The sequence below is a fragment of the Myotis yumanensis genome, unplaced genomic scaffold (assembly GCF_028538775.1).
Source record: "Myotis yumanensis isolate MYYU_CA2020_CCGP unplaced genomic scaffold, mMyoYum1.0.hap1 SCAF_4, whole genome shotgun sequence".
Classification (NCBI taxonomy): Eukaryota; Metazoa; Chordata; class Mammalia; order Chiroptera; family Vespertilionidae; genus Myotis; species Myotis yumanensis.
In genome coordinates, this window is record NW_027223755.1 from 14,813,188 (window position 1) to 14,833,473 (window position 20,286).

The 20,286-nt window shown below is 41.1% G+C and overlaps 1 protein-coding gene across 1 annotated transcript in view; it reads right to left on the reverse strand.

The window, feature by feature from the left end:
• The window catches only part of DNAH5 (dynein axonemal heavy chain 5), a 183,356-nt gene that overhangs the window by 86,696 nt on the left and 76,374 nt on the right, over nucleotides 1-20,286 (reverse strand). Inside the window, exons 33-41 of the mRNA XM_070411907.1 lie at nucleotides 18,448-18,660; nucleotides 17,182-17,406; nucleotides 15,655-15,827; nucleotides 13,668-13,846; nucleotides 13,077-13,264; nucleotides 12,567-12,761; nucleotides 7,753-7,887; nucleotides 6,815-6,922; nucleotides 1,720-1,873 (exon numbers count right to left, since the gene is read on the reverse strand). Of these exons, the coding sequence (XP_070268008.1) occupies nucleotides 1,720-1,873; nucleotides 6,815-6,922; nucleotides 7,753-7,887; nucleotides 12,567-12,761; nucleotides 13,077-13,264; nucleotides 13,668-13,846; nucleotides 15,655-15,827; nucleotides 17,182-17,406; nucleotides 18,448-18,660 (1,570 nt within the window). The remainder of the gene's footprint in view (nucleotides 1-1,719; nucleotides 1,874-6,814; nucleotides 6,923-7,752; nucleotides 7,888-12,566; nucleotides 12,762-13,076; nucleotides 13,265-13,667; nucleotides 13,847-15,654; nucleotides 15,828-17,181; nucleotides 17,407-18,447; nucleotides 18,661-20,286) is intronic.

A 20,286-nucleotide genomic window follows, 5' to 3' on the forward strand; every position in this document is an offset into this window, starting at 1 on the left:
CTCCTAGTATTTTTTAATGAAAAAATAATGCGGAATAAGGGAACAAATAACATTCATGGGTCTTATACTTCTTCAGTAGAAGGTCAGCCCAATTATCTTCTCAATCTTCTGGATAATTAAAGTTTTCAGCAAGAAACAATGTTGTACTTAAGATAACAAACGTTTGCCTACCTATTAAAACTAAGAACAGGATAATAAACAGGAAATACTAAAACCAAGCACAAGCTAATAAATAGCAAATAGTCTAATGATCAATTCAACTTTGCAAAGAGCTTTTCCAACATCAGTGATGCCATACAAATTATCCAAACACATTATACCTAATGTTTCTGCACAGTTTAATATTTAGTGCTCACTTTGTTCATGTCCTTGTACCAGGTGCACCTGTAGTTAACAGAAGGCGGTTTTATAACAACAACAAATGTATTAAGCATAATTTGAAAGGGAGAACACATCATTTTAAAGCTATGTAAAAATCCCAACTATTAACCGCACACTGAAAACCACGTGAGCTCCGCAGGTGTGAGCTCCGTTTTGGTGGAGTTAGGTGCTAGCTGAAAGCATAGTCCTGTGTCCATGTGAAAACCCAATAGATAGAACTTTGATGCACAGAATTCACTTCATCCCACAGCTGAGAAAACTAAGACTAAATCTAATGTGTGCAAGACCCTAGAATAAATACAGGCAATTCCCAGCAACCAGCAACTCAGTATCACCGCACTGGGGTTCCAACCAGCACCTTTCCCTGTGGGACCTGGTATGATGGATTCCCACAACAAAAGTTCTGTGAAATTTTGGAATTCAACTCTGGCACAGCTAAGGGCTTCTGATACTCTTAGGAAGAGAGTCATCAATGTCCAATCAGAACCAGAGAATACAAGAATAATCGTGAACATGGCAATGACCATTATCCCCAGGTGACCTCAGGCTAGGGACTTCAATGTGAGGCTTAGGGATATCTGGAAATTAAGTGCATTTGTTTAACTTCCCCAGAAAAATATCTGCTTCCAGGTGGAAAATTAGTTTATATGTATAGTTAACATATGCCATGGGAATTTAAGTCTTGCTTGGATCAATTAGCCTATGGTAAATTGTTTTCATTATATGTCATTCTGCTTAAAGTCAGTTTCCAAGAGAGGACTTACTGCATGTGGAACCTAAAAAAGCCAAACTCACAGAAACACAGAGTGGTGATTCCTAGGAGTTGGGGGCGGGGGGTGGAAGTGGGGAGACATTAGTCAAAGATACAAACTTCCAGTTATTAGATTAACAAATTTGGGAATCTGATGTATAGCATGTGATTACAGCTAATAATATTGCATCATATACTTGAATGTTGCTAAGAGAGTAGATCTTAAATGTTCTCACCACAAAAAAAGGAATTGTAGCTATGTATGTGATGGAGCTGTTAGCTAATACTATGGTGTTAATAATCATTTTGCAATTTATAAATGAATCAAATCAACATTTTGTACACCTTAAGCTTACACAATGGTATGTGTCAATTATATCTCAGTAAAGATGGAAAGAAATGTTTTCCCCCGGTAGTCCATTAATGTAATATGTTCTCGCTCAAATGTACCCAATTGTCAGTAAAGCAGCATTGTCTCCTATAAAAATATATTCATGTATCTACCTTTGTTTCCTCTTGGGGCATTCAACTGTGCCACAACTATTTAAATGTGTCACCCAGAGCAACGCAGCTTGGCTGCCCCGTACCTGTCATGGCTTTCATCAAGGTGTGGATGCAGGTGGTTTTCCCTGCTCCACTAGGCCCCAGGGTCATCATTCCATGCCGCACTCTCTGTGTTTCAAACAGCTGGATGACTTTCAGTTTCCAAGGAGGATGGCTGATTAAACCAGCTTCTTCCACCTGAAAACATAACAAAAACCCTACAGTGAGCCACATCAACAGCAAGCCGGGCTTACCAATGTGCTCGAAATAAGCACAGAACATGGAGTGTGGGGGGGGGGGGGGGAGGAATGGGGAGCTACTGTTTAGTAAGTATGGAGTTTCATTCTAGAAAATGAAAAAAGGTCTGGAGATGGATGGTGGTGATGTTTACACAATAATGAGACTGTACTTAATACCATTAAACTGTCCACTTAAAATGGCGAAAATGGTAAATTTTATATTACGTATTTTATCACAATAAAAATATATATTGCATAAAAGAATATATGTACACAACAAAAAGCAGGCTGAATATAATCAAATGTTATAGCAAGCTAATAAGAAACATCTGCATTTGTCTTTGGGAATTGGATGCATTTATATTAACATTTTATTAAATGTACATCTTAAGAGCAACTAAAGAATAAAGACTCAAGTATGAAATGTATTTTAAGTGTTTAATTTAAAATATAACATTTAATTACTGGAAACATTTCTAGCACACCGGGCTGACTTAAATTCCATATAAACGCCAAGCTCTTTGTAAGTCCACTGGGTAGTTTTTATCTATCAAAAACATGTATGAAAGTTACTCTGGGCCAAACTATCCTAAGTTTAATCTTCATAACAATAATATGAGATTGGTACTATGGATATCTTCATTTTACAGATAAGGAAACTGAGGCACAAAGCGATGAAGTAACTTGACCAAGATTAATATTTGTAAAGTTATGAGGTGGGGATTTGAGCTTCACAGCCCATGCTTTTAACTAGAATCCTATGCTTAAATGCACTATAAATAATACTTTTATTTTTACTTAAATAGTTTTGATTAATCATCATGTGTCACTTTACACTATGTATATACTCCAGATTTTTCGCATGCTACAAAGTACTAATGCAACTCACCTTACAAATTACTTTATACTTAGCTTTTTAGGTAATGCTACAATAAGTTAGGCCATTTGATAAAGAAACCATTTGCAAAACGAATTTCATTCTTACCTGATAAAAAAAAAGATTAAAACTTTTATATATTGATTTTTAAAGCAAAATATCTATTTAATGCTACCATATTTCACTTTTATTACAAATACCTTCAAGGAATTTAAATGTGTCTTATAAATATGAGCTAATCACCATTTCTATGAAATTTTTCCCCCAGCTCTTCTTCCTAGGAAAGGAAATTGAGGCACAAGGTTTACATAATTCATTTCCATTCTTAGGAGACCATAAAAAGTTAAAGCTGTACAAGTGTCATGGGAAATCTAGACACCTAATGGTATAGATACGCAGCAGACTCCCCCAGAGCCCAGGAAGGAGTCACAAGTGATTGTGGGAGGGAAAGATGATATCTGCGAGGCCACATGAGATCACTGCACATGACACCGACAGAGCCACACCGGCACGGGCAGGCATCAGCCAGCCCTGCCCGCCCCTGCTGGCCCATCGCTTCTCATTTTGGAATCTGGTTTCCATCAGTACCAGGGCCGCTAGCACGTGGCCACTGGACGTGTGGTTGTGCAACGGCAGGAAGAGCTCTATCCTGGGGTGCAACAGCCTCTCTTAACACTGTCATCACATCCAACCAGGTCTTAGGCCAACAAATAGAATTTACACATTCTGAGGTTTGTTTTACTCTATTCCCTGAAAATATAATCAAGTAATCCTTGTACATGAATAGCAGAAATCGCTATTGTGCAAATTACACAGCAATTTTTATTGAAATTGAATGTATTTATTCTATACGTTACTATAGTCATTAGCAATAAATATTAAAATATACTCTGATCGAGAGAACCAAGATGGCGGCGTAGGGAGTGGACCTGTGTGTGCTGCTCTCTCACAGCATCATTGAAACTATCAACTATGAAGTAAACAACTGCCACTCAGCACCATGGGGAAGTTGGCCCAGTGGGAGATCTACAACTGGAAGAAAAGAAAGAAGCGCAGTGAGACTGAGTGGGAGCTACGGAGGCACCAAAACCAGAGGTACGCAGTCACACGCCACGCGGGCTGCAAATGGATTCTCGGTTTTTTACGAACCCTCGAATCCTCTGGGCTTGCTCGGGGCGGGTCTCTGAGGCCCCAGATCCCACAGGGAGAGGCGGCCACGGCCTTGCAGTGGTCAGAGAGCGAGGGAAGCTCTGACACGCGGCTGCTCGCCGGCACTGAGGGACAAGAAGTCCTGGTGTCCTGGGGAGGCGAGGGGCGCGGAGACGCCGCCATCGCTATTTCCTCCACGCTGGCGACTCCCTGTGACCCCGCCCTACCCTCAGGGCTGTGCCAGAGGCACAAGAGGGAATGACGGTGCTTTTACAAACTCTCAAATCCACTGAGCTGGTTCGGGTGGGTCTCTGAGGCCCCAGGCCCCAAGGCGAGAGACAGCACGGCCTTCCAGCGGTCAGAAAGCGAGGGAGGTTCTGGCGCTCGGCTGCTCGCCGGCACTGGGGGACTCAAAGTCCTGGTGTCCTGGATAGGCAAGGGGCCGCTGAGTCTCCGCCCCGGCGACTCCCTGTGACCCCGCCCTATGCAATTTACATTCCCATCTGGACTGTGCCAGACTCACAAGTAGAAACGCCTTTGCTTCTGCAAACTTTCAAATCCACTGAGCTGGTTCAGGCGGGATCATGAGGCACCAGACCCTACAGGGAGAGGCAGCACGGCCTTGCAGCCATCAGAAAGCGAGGGAGACTCTGTTGCACAGCTGCTCGCCGGCACTGGGGGACACAAAGCCCTGGCAGAGAGTCAAGGGGCCGCGGAGACTCAGCCAGTGCTATTTGCTCCGCCATGGCGACTCCCTGACTCTCAGCCCTAATCAATTTACATCCCCATCCAAGCTGTGCCAGGTGCACAAAAAGACCCACCTGCGCTTTTGCAGCCTATCCCAACAAATTGCAGACTTCAACTGCTCGCAGCCATGGGAGACACACTCAAGAAGCAGACCCAGGAGAACCAGGATGGCGGCATAAGGAAGAGACCTGTGTGTGCTACCTCACACAACAACATCGAAACTACCAAATATCAGACAAACACCTATCATACAGAACCATGGGAAAGTTGGCCCAGTGGAAGCTCTACAACTGGAAGGAGAGAAAGAACATTGAGACTGAGTAGGATGTGACACCAAGTACAGAGCCCAACCCAACAAACTGCAGATTTCAACTCCTCGCATAGAAAGAAGCGCATTGAGACTGAGTAGGATGTGCAGAGGCACCAAGTACAGAGCCCATCCCAGCAGGCTGCAGATTTCAGCTCCTTGCATCTGGGAGGGACGCAATCGGGGAGGCAGAGTCGGGTCCGGGGCCGGCCAGGTCTGGGCCTGACTGGGCCAGCACTGTGGAACTGCTGTACCAGCAAGCGCACAAACATGCCCACTGGTCCCAGTCTCTTGTGGGGCGCTGGGGGACAGCAGACAGGCAGTCTGTGCACTTGGTGGAGGGCAGGAGTGCTGGATGTTCAACCACCAAGAACGCCTGGAGATTTTGTCTGGTGGGGAGCCGCCGGCAGGGGACAGAGGGCCAAACTTCCTGTTTCCCCGGTAAGGCTGGGATGGCCCCGGTGAGATCGGGATGGCCCCGGTGAGGTTGAAACGGCCCCGGTGTGGTAGGGACGACCCCGGTCAGGTCGAAACGGCCCCGGTGTGGTAGGGACAACCCCGGTCAGGTTGAAACGGCCCCGGTGTGGTAGGGACAACCCCGGTCAGGTTGAAACGGCCCCGGTGTGGTAGGGACGACCCCGGTGAGGTTAAAACGGCCCCCGTGAGGTAGGGATGACCCCGGTGAGGTTGAAATGGCCCCCGTGAGGTAGGGACGACCCCAGTCAGGTCGAAACGGCCCCGGTGTGGTAGGGACAACCCCGGTCAGGTTGAATCGGCCCCAGTGTGGTAGGGACAACCCCGGTGAGGTTGAAACGGCCCCCGTGAGGTAGGGACGACCCTGGTCAGGTCGAAACGGCCCCGGTGTGGTAGGGACAACCTCGGTCAGGTTGAAACGGCCCCCGTGAGGTAGGGACGACCCCGGTCAGGTCGAAACGGCCCCGGTGTGGTAGGGACAACCCCGGTGAGGTTGAAACGGCCCTGGTGAGGTCGGGACGGCCCCGGTGAGGTTGAAACGGCCCCTGTGAGGTAGGAACGACCCCGGTGAGGTTGAAACAGCCCCCGTGAGGTAGGGACGACCCCGGTCTGGTAGGGACAACCCCGGTCAGGTCGAAAGGGCCCCGGTGTGGTAGGGACAACCCCGGTCAGGTTGAAACGGCCCCGGTGTGGTAGGGACGACCCCGGTGAGGTTGAAACGGCCCCCGTGAGGTAGGGACGGCCCCGGTGAGGTTGAAACGGCCCTGGTGAGGCTCAGACGGCCCTGGTGAGGTTGAGACTACTCCAGTGAGGTTGGGACAAATAAAGGGGACCAGTATGGACTGATGAACAGGGGTAGATACAGAAGCAGAGCAACATTGAACAGAATGTTAAACTACAGTGGGAAGCCTGGGGAGGGTTCGGGGGGGGGGGGGGGATTAAGAGACCAACTGAAGGACTTATATGCATGCATATAAGATTAACCAATGGACACAAGACACGGGGCGGGGGGGGGGCGGGGGGTAGGGGCCAGGGGAATGTCAAGGGGGGGGAAAAAGGAGACATATGTAATACTCTTTGTAATACTTTAAGAAATAAAAATTATTAAAATATTAAAAAAATAAAAATAAAAAAATAAAATAAAATAAAATCAATCAAAATAAAAATATATATATGAAAAAATATATATATATATATACTCTGATCACATACACTCACAAAAACAGCAGTCACAGCCCCGGGTGTTGTTCTTGGAACCCACAGATTTGGGCCGCACTAGCTCCACCTGATTCCCTGAAATCCAGGTGAGACAGACTGGGTACTTGATGCCCTGTGAAATGTATTACCTGTCTATCAATTGCCGCCTCCAGTTCAGGGTAGCCTGCCTTGTCCAGAAGAATATTTGGGAAGAGATCTTCAATCAAACTCAAAAATAAGGGTTCATCCTCATCGATCTCAAAAAGAAAAGAAAGGGAAATCAGACCCATGATTTTGGCATAATCACAGCAATGACCAGGTACACTGACGGTGCCTGACCCCGCCCAGATCATTTCATCATAGCCATTAATAAATAAATACCACCTTCTTTGAAGTTAAGAGGTGTTTCCCATAAATTAAAAATTATTTTTAGAAAAGGAAGGAGAGGAAAAGGAGAAAGAAGAGTAAAAATGGAAGAAAATAGAAGGAAATTAAATATTGTCTACATGACAACTTTCCTATGAAATAATCAGCTTGGGGCATTGCTACATAGTCTAAAATTTCTAACTTAAATTAAAAAGAATTTTAATGAGAGATAGTAGCAAATTCATGAATTAGAATTTGGTTTATACTTTTATTTTGAAATAAAAAATATCATTCTGTCACCTGTACATAGATCCACTGATACTGGAAAACTGAATATCAGTCTTTACCACAAAATGAAATGTACAAAATTATTACACACTTGTAAAATTTACATACAATTTTCTGCCAGGCTCTACAGACTTTAAGGAAAGTGAGATGTTAGCTCTAAAACACAAAATGACTCAAAGTTTTTGAAAATATAACCTGTGGGGGTTTTTTTTAATACATTTACATTCTATTGGAATAGGTATATGTTAGATTAGACATGAGTTAGTACAAAAAGAACTGAAAAGTGTAATTCGAAGTTGTGTTCTCCAGCACTTTATCTGATAATTAGGCATTTTAAATTGAGCATATTAAATAAATATTTCTACATCTCATTTGTGCTTAGTTAGTTGAACTGATATTTAAGTGAGCAGAACTTTCCATCTGTGAATCGTACCAGTTTGGAAAGATTCATGTCTCGTAGGACGCGCATGACGATCGTGGACTCTGTATCTGTGGGGTTGGCTCTTTTTGCTGCTCCCAATGTTCGCAGGACTGACAGAATGTTGCGCAAACCAAAATCATAATGTACCTGAAAATTGTAAGGTATGCCAGGCTTATTTTCAATATGAACTTACACACGGAAGCTATACCAATCTGACCACATAACGAATAAAATGCTGATGTGCCTTTAGAGAACATGTACAGTTAGTGGAGCAATACATTTTTATCAAGATATTTTTTACCAAATAGGGAATACCCAAAAGTCCTTTCCTGTACCATCATTAATTTAAGCCCGTAGATCAAAATTAATAGCTATATCTTGACAGGGAGAGAGGCATAAATTTCTTCTTAGAGTACACACATCCCCTTGAGCTTCTTCTTAATCAGTCATCCATAAGAATATGTCCTCATATCTCTAAAGCTAAAATCCTGGACCAGAATTAAACTGAGACCTCAGTTATGACCATCATATGCACTGATAAGTAAACTGACAGGGGTATTAAGAAGAAAGTAGAGTAGCTACATTCCAGGATTACCTACAGGGGAGAAGAATAAGAACAAATCAGAAGCTAAGTCCCCAGCTTTATTTTTGCCTTAATATATATTTTAAAAACTCAATCATGCCAAATTTTAGTACATATCTATAATAATAAAAGCATACTATGCTAATTAGACCAGAAAGCAGAACATCCTTCCGGACGTCCTTCCAGACAAAGCCGCTGCAGCTGCAAGGGCCGAGGGCAGCAGCGGAGGGGTGATGGGGGTGGCACCTTCACCTGATCAGCCCAGTCGCCTCCTGCAGAGGGAAGCCTGAGTGCAGCTCCCTCCGGGGAGCAGGCCTAAGCCATCAGTAGGACATCCCCTGAGGGTTCCCGGACTGTGAGAGGGGGCAGGCCAGGCTGAGGGACCCCCCCCTCCAGTGCACAAATTTTCATGCACCAGGCCTCTAGTAAAAAACTAATTTTTAATCACTATGGATACTATGGCAAAAAATTAAAAGTAGAACTATCATATTATTCAGTAATCCCATTCTGGGTATATATCCAAAGAATTGAAAGCAAGATCTCAAAGAACTATGTGTACACCCATGTTCATAGCAACACTATTCACAGTACCCAAGAGGTAGAAGCAACCCAAATACCTATGAAGTGATGAGTGGATAAAGAACATGTGGTATATACATACACCATAAAAGAGGAAGCAAATCCTGCCACATGCTACACATGGATGAGCCTTGAGGACATTATGCTCAGTAAAATAAACCAGACACCAAAAGACAGAAACTGTTTGGTTTCACTTATATGAGGTATCTAAAGTAGTCAAATGCACACAAACAGAAAGTAGAATGGTGGTTACTAGAGGCTGGGACAAGGGAAAGAGAGGAGCTGTTTAAGGAGCTGTTTCACACCAATGAGAAAGGATATATGCACCCCTATGTTCATAGCAGCACAATTCACCATAGCTAAGATCTGGAAACAGCCTAAGTGCCCATCAGTAGATGAATGGATTAGAAAACTGTGGTACATCTACACGATGGAATACTATGCTGCTGTAAAAAAGAAGGAACTCTTACCATTTGCAACGGCATGGATGGAAATGGAGAGCATTATGCTAAGTGAAATAAGCCAGTCAATGAAGGAAAAATACCACATGATCTCACTCATTCATGGATAATAGAGACCATTATAAACTTAGGAACAAAAATAGATACAGAGGCAGAGCTGCCTCAAACAGACTGTCAAACTGCAGCGGGAAGGCCGGGGAGGGGAGGGGGGCAGAAGGAGGGTAAGAGATCAACCAAAGGACTTATATGCATGCATATAAGCATAACCAATGGACATAAGACACTGGGGGGATGCCGAAACCGGTTTGGCTCAGTGGATAGAGCGTCGGACTGCGGACTGAAAGGTCCCAGGTTCGATTCCAGTCAAGGGCATGTACCTGGGTTGCAGGCACATCCCCAGTGGGAGATGTGCAGGAGGCAGCTGATCGATGTCTCTCTCATCGATGTTTCTAACTCTCTATCTCTCTTCCTTCCTCTCTGTAAAAATCAATAAAATATATTTAAAAAAAAAAAAAGACACTGGGGGGTAGAGGAGGCCAGGGGATTGTCAAGGGCGGGGGAGGGGGGGAAAGGAGACATATGTAATACCCTTTGTAATACTTTAAGCAATAAAAAAAAAGAGCTGTTTCAGTTTTGCAAGATGAAAAATCTCTGGAAATCTGCTTCACAGCTTTGTGCATATACATAACACTACTAAACTGTACACTTAAAATGGTTAAGATATCACATGATCTCACTTATATGTGGAATCTAATGGACAAAATAAACTGACAAACAAAATAAATCCAGAGTCATGGAAGCATGGAATAGAGAGAATGGGGGGAAAGGGAAAAGATTAAACAGAGAACTTATATGCATATATGCATAACTCATGGTCACAGACAATAGTGTTGTGAAGGCCTGGGGAGGGGGTAGGAGAGGCGAGCAGGGAAGAGGGGGTCAATTGGGGGGGCATCTGTAATACTTTTAACAATAAAGATAAATTATATGTATATATATATATATATATATAGAGAGAGAGAGAGAGAGAGAGAGATATAGATAGATATATACTCTGCCATTAACAATAGTAAAAAATAAAATGGTTAAGTTGGTAAGTTTAATGTTTCATGTTTTTTACCACACACACAAAAAAAATACCTATAGGAAAACAAAACACAAAACCAAAACAAGTATCTTCTAAGGTACCTGGGAGCAGTGTGCATCATTTAGTACTAATCATTTGGAAGATAAATAAATAATGGAGTAAGGGCTACAGGAGTGCAGAAAGATTGAAGTACTGAGAAGAAGAGAGCAGGAGTCAGTGATGTGGAAATTTCTCTACATGGTAAAAAATATTTCTTTTACACAGAAAAGATAAGAATGAGTGAGTGAAGTCTGTAATAAACAGAAGAAACCAAGAATGGTGGTGGCAAAAATAGGGTCAGTCTAACCAGGAAAGCTCAATAGCCAGGGTCAAAAGGCTCTGTCTGTGCTTGAACACTCGTAAGGAAAGAACTTTTGAGTGAGAATATAAATTGTAAGTAATAACAAGTAAATTCAAAAAAGTTTGGAATAGAGGCCAGAGTGAGGAGAGGAATCAAAGAGTTATACTATGTTAGGGGTGTTATTCAGTTTATTTTTATGCTTATTACAATATATAATTATTCAGCATATGCTTTTAGTAATTTTTACTTATATATTCTAGAAATTTATGATATGATCCCTGCCTCCTGGTCTTTGTACCCTTATGTGATCTTACCCCTTGAGCGTAGGCAGGACCTGTGATTTGCTTCTAACCAACAGAAAACAGCAAAGGTGACAGGTTGCATACGGTTACATGTACATGATTATGTGGTCACATTACATAAGATTTGTGATGGCTAATTTTATGTGTCAGCTTGACTCGGTCATGAAATGCTCAGCGAGCTGATTAAACATTATTTCTGGTGAGGGTGTTTCTCAAAGAGATTAACATTTGACTTTATGGACTAAGTACAGTAGATGGCCCTCCCCAATGTAGGCGGGCACCATCCAACCCAATGAAGACTGGAGGAACCCATTGGATTCACCCTCTTTGTCCTCTCTGCCTGACTGATAAGCTGGGATATCTACCTCCTGCCCTCGGTAACTCCTAGTTTCTGGTCTTCAGACTGAGATTGGAATCTACACCATCAATCCTTCAAACTATACCTCCAGCCTTCCTGGGCCACCTCTTGTAGACAGCATATCATGGGACTTTCCAGCTTTCATAACTGTGTGAGGCAATGCCTTATAATAAATCTTTTATATATAAACATATATACCCTATTGGTTCTGCTTCTATGAAGAATCCTGACTAATATAAGATTGTAGCACTCATCTTGCTAGAGCCTCTTTCCCGTGCTGACTTGGAGAAAGCAAATGGCCATGTTGAAGAAACCCAGGTAGCAAAGAACGGCACACAGCCTGTGGGGACTGAAACTGGCCTTCTCCAGCCAACAGCCAGAAAGAATCCCTCAAGGAAAAGAATTCTGCCAACAACATGAGTGAGTCTGGGAGTAGATCTGTCCCCAGTCAAGCATCAGATGAAACCACAGCCCCAGCCAACACCTGACTGCAGCCTTGTTTGACTTTAAACAGAGGACCCAACCAAGTTGTGCCAGGACTCCTGACCCACAGAAAGTGTGAGATAGTAAATACATATTGTTCTCCCTATAGTAATTTTGTGGACATTATGACACAGCAATAGATAACTAATACAGAAGTAATAAATGATTAATTGTGTGCCTCTTAACTCTGAAATCCCATGAAGTCAGAATCTGCTACTCCAAACAGTGCAGGAAATTGGCAAAGAAGTTAATACAGACAAATAGCAAAGCTTGGCCAAATACTTGAATGAGCTTGAAAGTGAAAAGAGTAAATGATTGAAAGGTTGCTAAAAACCATAAGAACACATAACACATATTATGATAAATGTATAGGTGGGATAAAGAGAAAATATTAATATCTATAATCAGTCCAGATAGTACTTACTTTATTTCTATGTCATAAACATTAATTTCTTCAAATGTACTTCTTAATAAGACTATGCATACAAAATTATTTTTATAATGTACAACTTTCTACTTTATATCAATAAGGTATCTGTCAACAACCCTAGACTACAATTTTTCAAAATGAAAACATTTCACTGAATAGGAAAATGAAACTTGCATACATAGAAAAACTTCAGAATGTCACACCTGCTTAGAAAGCTGCTCTTCACATAGCTTGTAGAGTGTGAAAAACTTCCTGGCCAAAACAATGTTGTCAATGAAGCCACAGCTAGCCAACTTCACCCTTATGATAATCTGACGGTCAGGGACCATCATGGCCACGGAGCGGAAGTTAATCTTCAAGTTTTCGGGGAGTTCCTGCCGCCCAGCATAGCCAGGATTCTACACAAAATAAAACCCTAGGATGAATGATATGATCATGGAGCAAGCAGCATACATCAGTAGGACATTAAAAGATCCATTATGTACACACCACAAATCTGGAATGACAACCAGAGAATTCATTTACCTATCTCCCTCTCCTTTTCCCTGAAGAGATTAACTGGTGAGTTGTTAATATGAGCTTTAACTCCAAAGGCTTTCAACCAGGAGTGAAAGTTACAATCCCAGTTTCATTCATGGAAAGTAGGTGACATATGACCAAGGAGATATATGAAACCTGTGACAAGAGGCAGAAATTCAGTAGAGCTTCCTTACCATGGTTAGAAAAAGTCCAAATTCAGGGTTCATAGTCACTCTATCTCCATCAGTAAAAATAAAAGATGTCTTATGCTCCTTTTTGCATGTCAAAATAATGGAAATTTGCTGGGCTGCAACTGAGAGAACTGGTAGATCGATTCGGTTAAATTCATCAAAACAACCCCAGGATCCAGACTGTGCCAGTCCTTAGCAAGGAAACAGAATGGAATGGAAAATCCAATTAGTATGCAATTTTTGGAAAGCCAAGGAAAAGGACATTACGCAGCTGCCAAGACAAGCCAGACATAAGCTGGTTGCAAACATAAAGCGGAACAAACGGATCATGCATAGAGTGCCCCCAGAATAGCTCACAGTGTGGCATTTTCCCTGTAAGCACCCAACCTGCAGTGATAAAGAAGCATTACGAAAGGCCAGCGGCATTGACAGTTGATCCACTCAACACTGCTAAGATTCAGATTTTCCAAAAAGAGTTACAACGTGTAACAATGATCCTAAAAGGAAGCCAATTATTGAAATATCAATCTTAACCTATTCCACCTTAACTGAAATTTCTCATGAGATAAAAGAAAAGAAAAACATAACCTTCACCTTTAAAAATCCGTCCAAGCCCTCGGAAATCCATCTGGTCCGAACAATTGAAAACCACAACATATTTCCCAAGACATCGTCCCATATCCTTGGTGGTTTCTGTTTTGCCCGTTCCTGCAGGTCCAGCGGGGGCTCCTCCCATGCTCATTCCCAGAGCCTGGGCCAGCGTGATGTAACACCTTGAGGGGTAGAGACAGCACTGGAACCAAAGCACTGGCATCTAGAACATATTCTGAAACACCGCAGTGAAATGAAACCCCGAGCAAGATTTAAAGAAGAATAAGGAGGAGGAGGAGGAGGAGGAGGAGGAGGAGGAGGAGGAAGGAGGGGGAAGAAAGAGGAGGTGAAGAAGGAAGGAGGAGATGAAGGAGGGAGGAGGAGGAGGAGGAGGAGGAAAAAGAGGAGGAGGAGGAGGAAGAGGAGGAGGAGAAAGAAGAAAGAAAGAAGAAGATCCAGGCCATCGTCCCCACATAACATTTCCAAAGCTGCCTTCTAAAATGTACGTATCCTATGGCTATTACATGCATTAAGGAAAAAGAAAGGGGTGGTCTATGGTCAAGTAAGTTTGAAAACTCTTCAAAAGGTTAAACAGCCTTTCTTATGATAATGTAATTGAGAGTATGAAAAACAGTACCCAGCAATTCCAAAACTAATGTTGCAACTTCTTCACAGACCTACCACTCCTGAAAAATAGTATTCTAGGAAACAGATTGGGAACCATTAAAGTAGAGCAACCCCGTTTTGAATGTGAGTTCATCATTTGATGTAGTTGGGGGCCAGTGGTCACATGAGATTTAAATCACACACTGCTAAATGACCACATCTTCACTCCATTTCTGGGAGCATATACTCAGGACTAAATCTCTAGGACGTGACCTCCAGAGATAAGCAAAAATCTCTCAGAGCATCTTCATATGTACATTTACATGCATGCACACACTCTCCCCAGAACATCCTACATGTATGTGGAGCTCGCTCTATCCTTTCTCTGCTTTCCTTTCCAGTCTCTTTGCTACTTTCAAAAATGTCATCACTCATGAATGGTGATTTAGTGCCCTTCCACAGCTCCATTAGAGTTTTCTGCCTCCCCACCAGGCTGCTGTAAGCTCTCTGCTAGCAGAAGTGTTTCATTTAAGTGTCATGAATGAACTAAATGAACAGAAGAAATAGTTTAAACAGTTAACAGTGCTGCTACATCAAACTTTTATGTTTTGTCTAATAATAGTTGCAATCTAATAGCCCAGAGGTTCATTCTGTGAAACAGCTGATATGCAGCTTCAGCTTCTACGTAGGCCAAATATTGATTTTATGCACAACCACTGTGTCCAAAATTAATATCCAGTGCATCCCTGAACAGAGTATATACAAGTGGCTGGTGCCACCCAGTTTAAATTAGACTAAGTGAATGACAGAGTATTAGCTGTGAAAGGACCCTCGGAGATAGCCTGGTTCATCTTACAGATGAGGAAACTGAGTCCCGGGAACTTGCACGCAGATCTAGCTGACACAGCTGGTAAATAACAGGCAGAGGGCAGAACTAAACTCCAGATGTGCAGCCCAATGTCCTCCCCACCCATCGCTTTTCACCTGCACTGGCACTCCATTATTTTCCTGCTAAAAAAAATCTTAATTGTCTTTGTAACCACAGGAGATGTCACAGTCCCTAAAGCAGTCCTTAAGGCCCATGTGATTTGCACCTATTGACACATGGCCATTAATTCCCTTTCTTGCCTATTTTGATATCCACAGAGGTCATTTGAACTGTGCCTCTGTAAGACTGAAAGCAATAGAAGCAAAGTCTGTCTCAAACACAAACCTAAACCCCATGTGCAGACACACCTGTAAGGCTAAGAATACTGAATTTCAATGCCTTTGATATAAAAGAGCTTATAAACTATAAAAGGACATTAAGCAGAAATCCCCTGAGCAAATTGTTGATGGGGGTAAGCGGGGGAGAGGTTGTGGAATCACAGAATTCTCCCATCACCTGTCTGTGAGTGGAGTTATGACAAGCCTGTCAGTGCAGCCTAAAAATTCATTCTGGTATATGAAAGCCACATCTGTGATGTGAATCATCATCTTGTCAGAATCTTCGTTAAAATAAAATCTGCACTGTTTCAGCCACTCAAAGTCTGTAGGGCTCTTGATATGCATCTGACACTGAAATGCAAAAGGTATTGGTTAAAACTGGGATGAGAACTATATATTAAATACGCACGTTAGCATTCATGTATATCATAATGTGAAGTCAACTGAACTCAAAGACTACCCAACTAGGTCGGAGATGTCAACTATAACCACTATCCAACCCACTCATCTATTGATCAGCAAAATAAAAGATACTTTAGAATACATGGGCATGGAAAATTCAAGAGAAACCTCTCATTGTGTTCCACAAATTAAAGAGCACGATATGTTTTAATAGTAAGATATTCATTTCTTAAATTTCACCCTTAAATGTCCAATGCCACAGTCCTAACCATGAAATACAGACAATGAAAATATATTTTGGTGTTCAAAGACAGAACTAAAGTCATCTCTTGTGATTATGACAAAGTACATTGTTGGTTTTATTTAAATCCATTAAATATTTTTCCTAGGATTGACAGAGGGCAAAAATGTCTAATGGCAGGTTATTGCTCAGCAATACGTCTGAAATTTTTAGCCAAAATTTTGAGCCACTTTAATCATTTTTCTTTGACAAATAGGAAATCTAAAATTACCCTGAACCCTTTATTTCTCAGAGAGGCAAAGAGAGTGCTTAAATATTAAGAGATTAACACACAACAGCTTGAATGTGCTGTCGTTATTTCCATTATATTAGGACCAATCTTTCATAATCTTTTTTACATTAATGGAGTGAGACACGATCCAGAAAATTACTATGAAAATAAGAGCTTTTTGCCTCTTATCTAATGTCCTATTTTATAGTAGAGGACAAATTTCATGTCTTTTCACATTTCCTATTTTCAAGAGCTGCTAAACTCTTTTCTACCCTGTTCTCTTTTAAAGGCAAAAATCTGCATGACACCTGAATGTCACCATCTATATTAGAAAAGACCATTTGTGGTCAATGACATAAAATGTAGCAGAACTTGTTAAAGATGTGATTTACCAAAAGCCTTAAAGAAAGTACTAACTGCTCTACTAGCAATATTACTTATGAATTCTGTATCAAGAAACTGGTCATCCTTAACTGATATCTAAAAAGTGCACAAGACAAATGAACACTTTTCAGGATGCTACATGACATTCTAGTATTTAAAATAATCACCTAACAAATTTTAAAACAAAATCTAATTTCCTCAATAACATCCTAGCAATGACTGTTGGAATATGACTGAAATTTTGGCTAAAGACTGAAAAGACAACCCGACAAACAAGCTCTCAATGTGAAGATGAGTTTTTGCGTGAATTTAACCTTTCCGTTGAATTCATAATTCCAGTGGGTCAGCACAGATAGTGGCTAGTATTTGCTCTTCTGTATATGCCACAGCATTCACAGAGCACTTACCAGGTCATCAAAGATATCCCGTTGGTGCACGTGAATAGTTATCAAAGTCTCATATTTAACTCGTTCCATGGAGCTCAGATCCTTGGTTGTGAGGTCTATCAATGTGTTCAGCAGCTCCAAGAAAGACTGATTGGTTTTCTGCATGATTTTTTTATCAAATCTGGCATTTCTAAGGGCTTCTTCTGAATCTCGTGTCCATATCATCTGAATTCCTAATAATCCAACCTATGGAAATAAAAAGGACTTCATGAGTGTATATGGAATATGAATAGAATTATTCACCTGAAACTTAAATAATTTTATTAACCAACTAGAGGCCTGATCCACGAAATTTGTGCAAGAGTAGGCCTTCCTTCCCCCGGCTGCTGGCACCAGCTTCCCTCTGGCACCTGGGACCCAGGCCTCCCTCGGGCCGCTGGCAGGGACCTGGGCTTCCCTCACAGCCCTGGCTCCATCCAGAAGATCGTCCAGAAGGTTGTTCAGTCTAATTAGCATATTACGCTTTTATTATTATTGATGTCACCCTAATAAGTTCAATAAAAAAGATTAAAGAATTCAAAATAAAATTAAAAAATAAACAGAAATTACAGTGTAGTGAATAGTTGTGATTATACAAGTATGTCACCTTTGATTACATCAACTTTATATGTTTTATCAGGACCTAAGAAAACACTATTCATATTGTTTACCTGACAATTAAGTATGCATAGCCTCACAATATATCTATAATTTTTTTCTTATAAGTTTAAGTCATTTATTGTTTAAGCGATAATTCTCTCTAGCTAGATTTTAGGTTACTGGCAGGGAAAGCATGCATCTTAAACCTGCTTTTCCCAAATTAACACACAGTTTATACATAATAGATACTTGCAAGATCTTTATTTATCACAATGACTAAGAAAATACTGTTTTCTGAATTTTAATGCTGATATATACTTCTCATTTTTATGGTAAAGCATACATACACTTAGCACATTTTTATGATTTATGTACTAAAGAGATTCAGTAAGAAAAAAACTTTAAAATTAAACAAAATATATCAAATATCTCTACAACACACATATATGTATATATGTGCACATATATAACCAAATAATCTATAATTGAAACCTTTAAGCTTATATATATTTAGCAAATCCTTATAAAAAATCTTTAATATTGATCCAGAGTTAAATAGAAGCCAGTTGTGTCGTTTACAATAGAAAATATATGAGCTCTAAAATGACTATTCTGTGAAAAAATACTTTCCAATTTCAACACACTGACCTGAGCAGGGAAGGAAGAAAGAAATTCAATCAGTTGGAAACTTGTTTCTTGAATATTTTCAGCTGCCTGGCGAATCACATGATGCAATGAGGACTGAGATTCCTCCAGGAGAGAATTGAGCCAAACTTCCACGTTGCCCTCTGCCATCACAGGTTTATCCAATTCAATCGTCTCACCCTCTCGAGAGGAAATTGACAGAATGCGATCATAGATCTATGTTAGAAGCCAAAAAAAATAGCTATATTCATATAAAGAATATATTCCTCCATTGCCCTCGTGTCAATGTTTTCCTTCCGACAGAAGCTAAGCTACAGATTATAACATAAAAGTCAAAATGTGACATAAAATCAATTTCAAAACAGTAAAAAAGAAGTTATCCATGAAGCTAAAAGGGAATACTAAATCCATTCTAAATAGTCTATACTTGAGAGGGGAAAACTTGTTTTCTAAAAGAAATATTCAATACAAATGTAACAATCAAAAAATCTCTAGTTCCCCAAATGAAATGAAACTTCCTAAGAGATTGTCATCCACACCACGAGCTTATCAAGTTGACATTAGCAATAACCTGGCCAATATGATCAAGCAAACACCTTACAAGGTAACTCCAATCCTGTATGAAACAGTGACAATGTTTTCTCCTCCAAACCCAGCTCCTCATCTGGTCATTCCACTTCAAGTTCCATGCAGTATGGCATGATGAGGATAGCATGGTGTTTGAGGTTCTAAAATACAGATTTGAATGATGCTCTGCCATTCACTGATCAGGCAAGGATGGAGGACACATCTCTGAGACTAAATCTCTTGCCTAAAATTAGGCATTACAAATAATGCCTTCCTTACTTCCCTACTTCACTACCCACCTTCCCATTCATGCCAATTGGAAAAATATATATATAATGCAAACTATAAAGTAAATGTGAATATGTATTGTTTTTCTTCATTAGTAAGTGGTCTCAGATTTAGAACTGAATCCTACATGTCAGCTTTAGAACTGTATTCATTAAGCCAATGAGTCTTAAATTTCAGGGCCTCTCACTTACATGAACCCATTCCAAGGTTCTAAATATAAATTGGTATTTATAATTATATAATATTTAGGACCCACAAAACCATATCTGCCACTGGTTGTAGACACCTTATGGCAGAAACAACAACAAAAAATCAGTGCTATTTTTTTAAAGTAATTGCTATGAGTAGTGGCTAAAGATGAGGAAATTTAAATTATCTTCAATGTACAATGAGAGTGTGAAAAGCTTCACCAAGCACCATGAAGTTCTAGTGCTTTTACTGAAGGATTTAAGCAGAACATCAGAAAGAACTTCTAGGTAATTCAATCCCTTCTTTCAACCCATGAGTGCAGTAAATTTACACAAACATTGATTTATAACCATTTCCATGTTTTCCTTTCCTCTCTGTCCACCCGCTTGGTCAAGACTTTATTGCAGCAGCTCAGCCTCTTCCATCCTGACCTTGCAGTCACTTCCGACACTGGTTTCCATGCTCCCCTCTGTTCCAGCACCTACATGAGCCAGAGAATCCTTCTGAAACTCAAATCAGGTCACTGCCCTGCCCTGCATAAAAACCTCCCTTGTATCTTGTCACATTCACAATGGAGTAGAATGATATAATATGATGCACTTGGCCTTTTGGAATATGGTCCACCCTTTGCTCATCCCTTCTGGTTGTGGGTTAAATTGTTTCTCTCAGCCCCAAACTATATGTCAAAGCACTAAGCCCCAGTACTTGTGACTGGGACCTTATTTGGAAATATAATCAAGTTAAGATGAGGTCCTGGATGATGGTGGACCCTAAACCAATCACTGGCGTCCTTAGAAA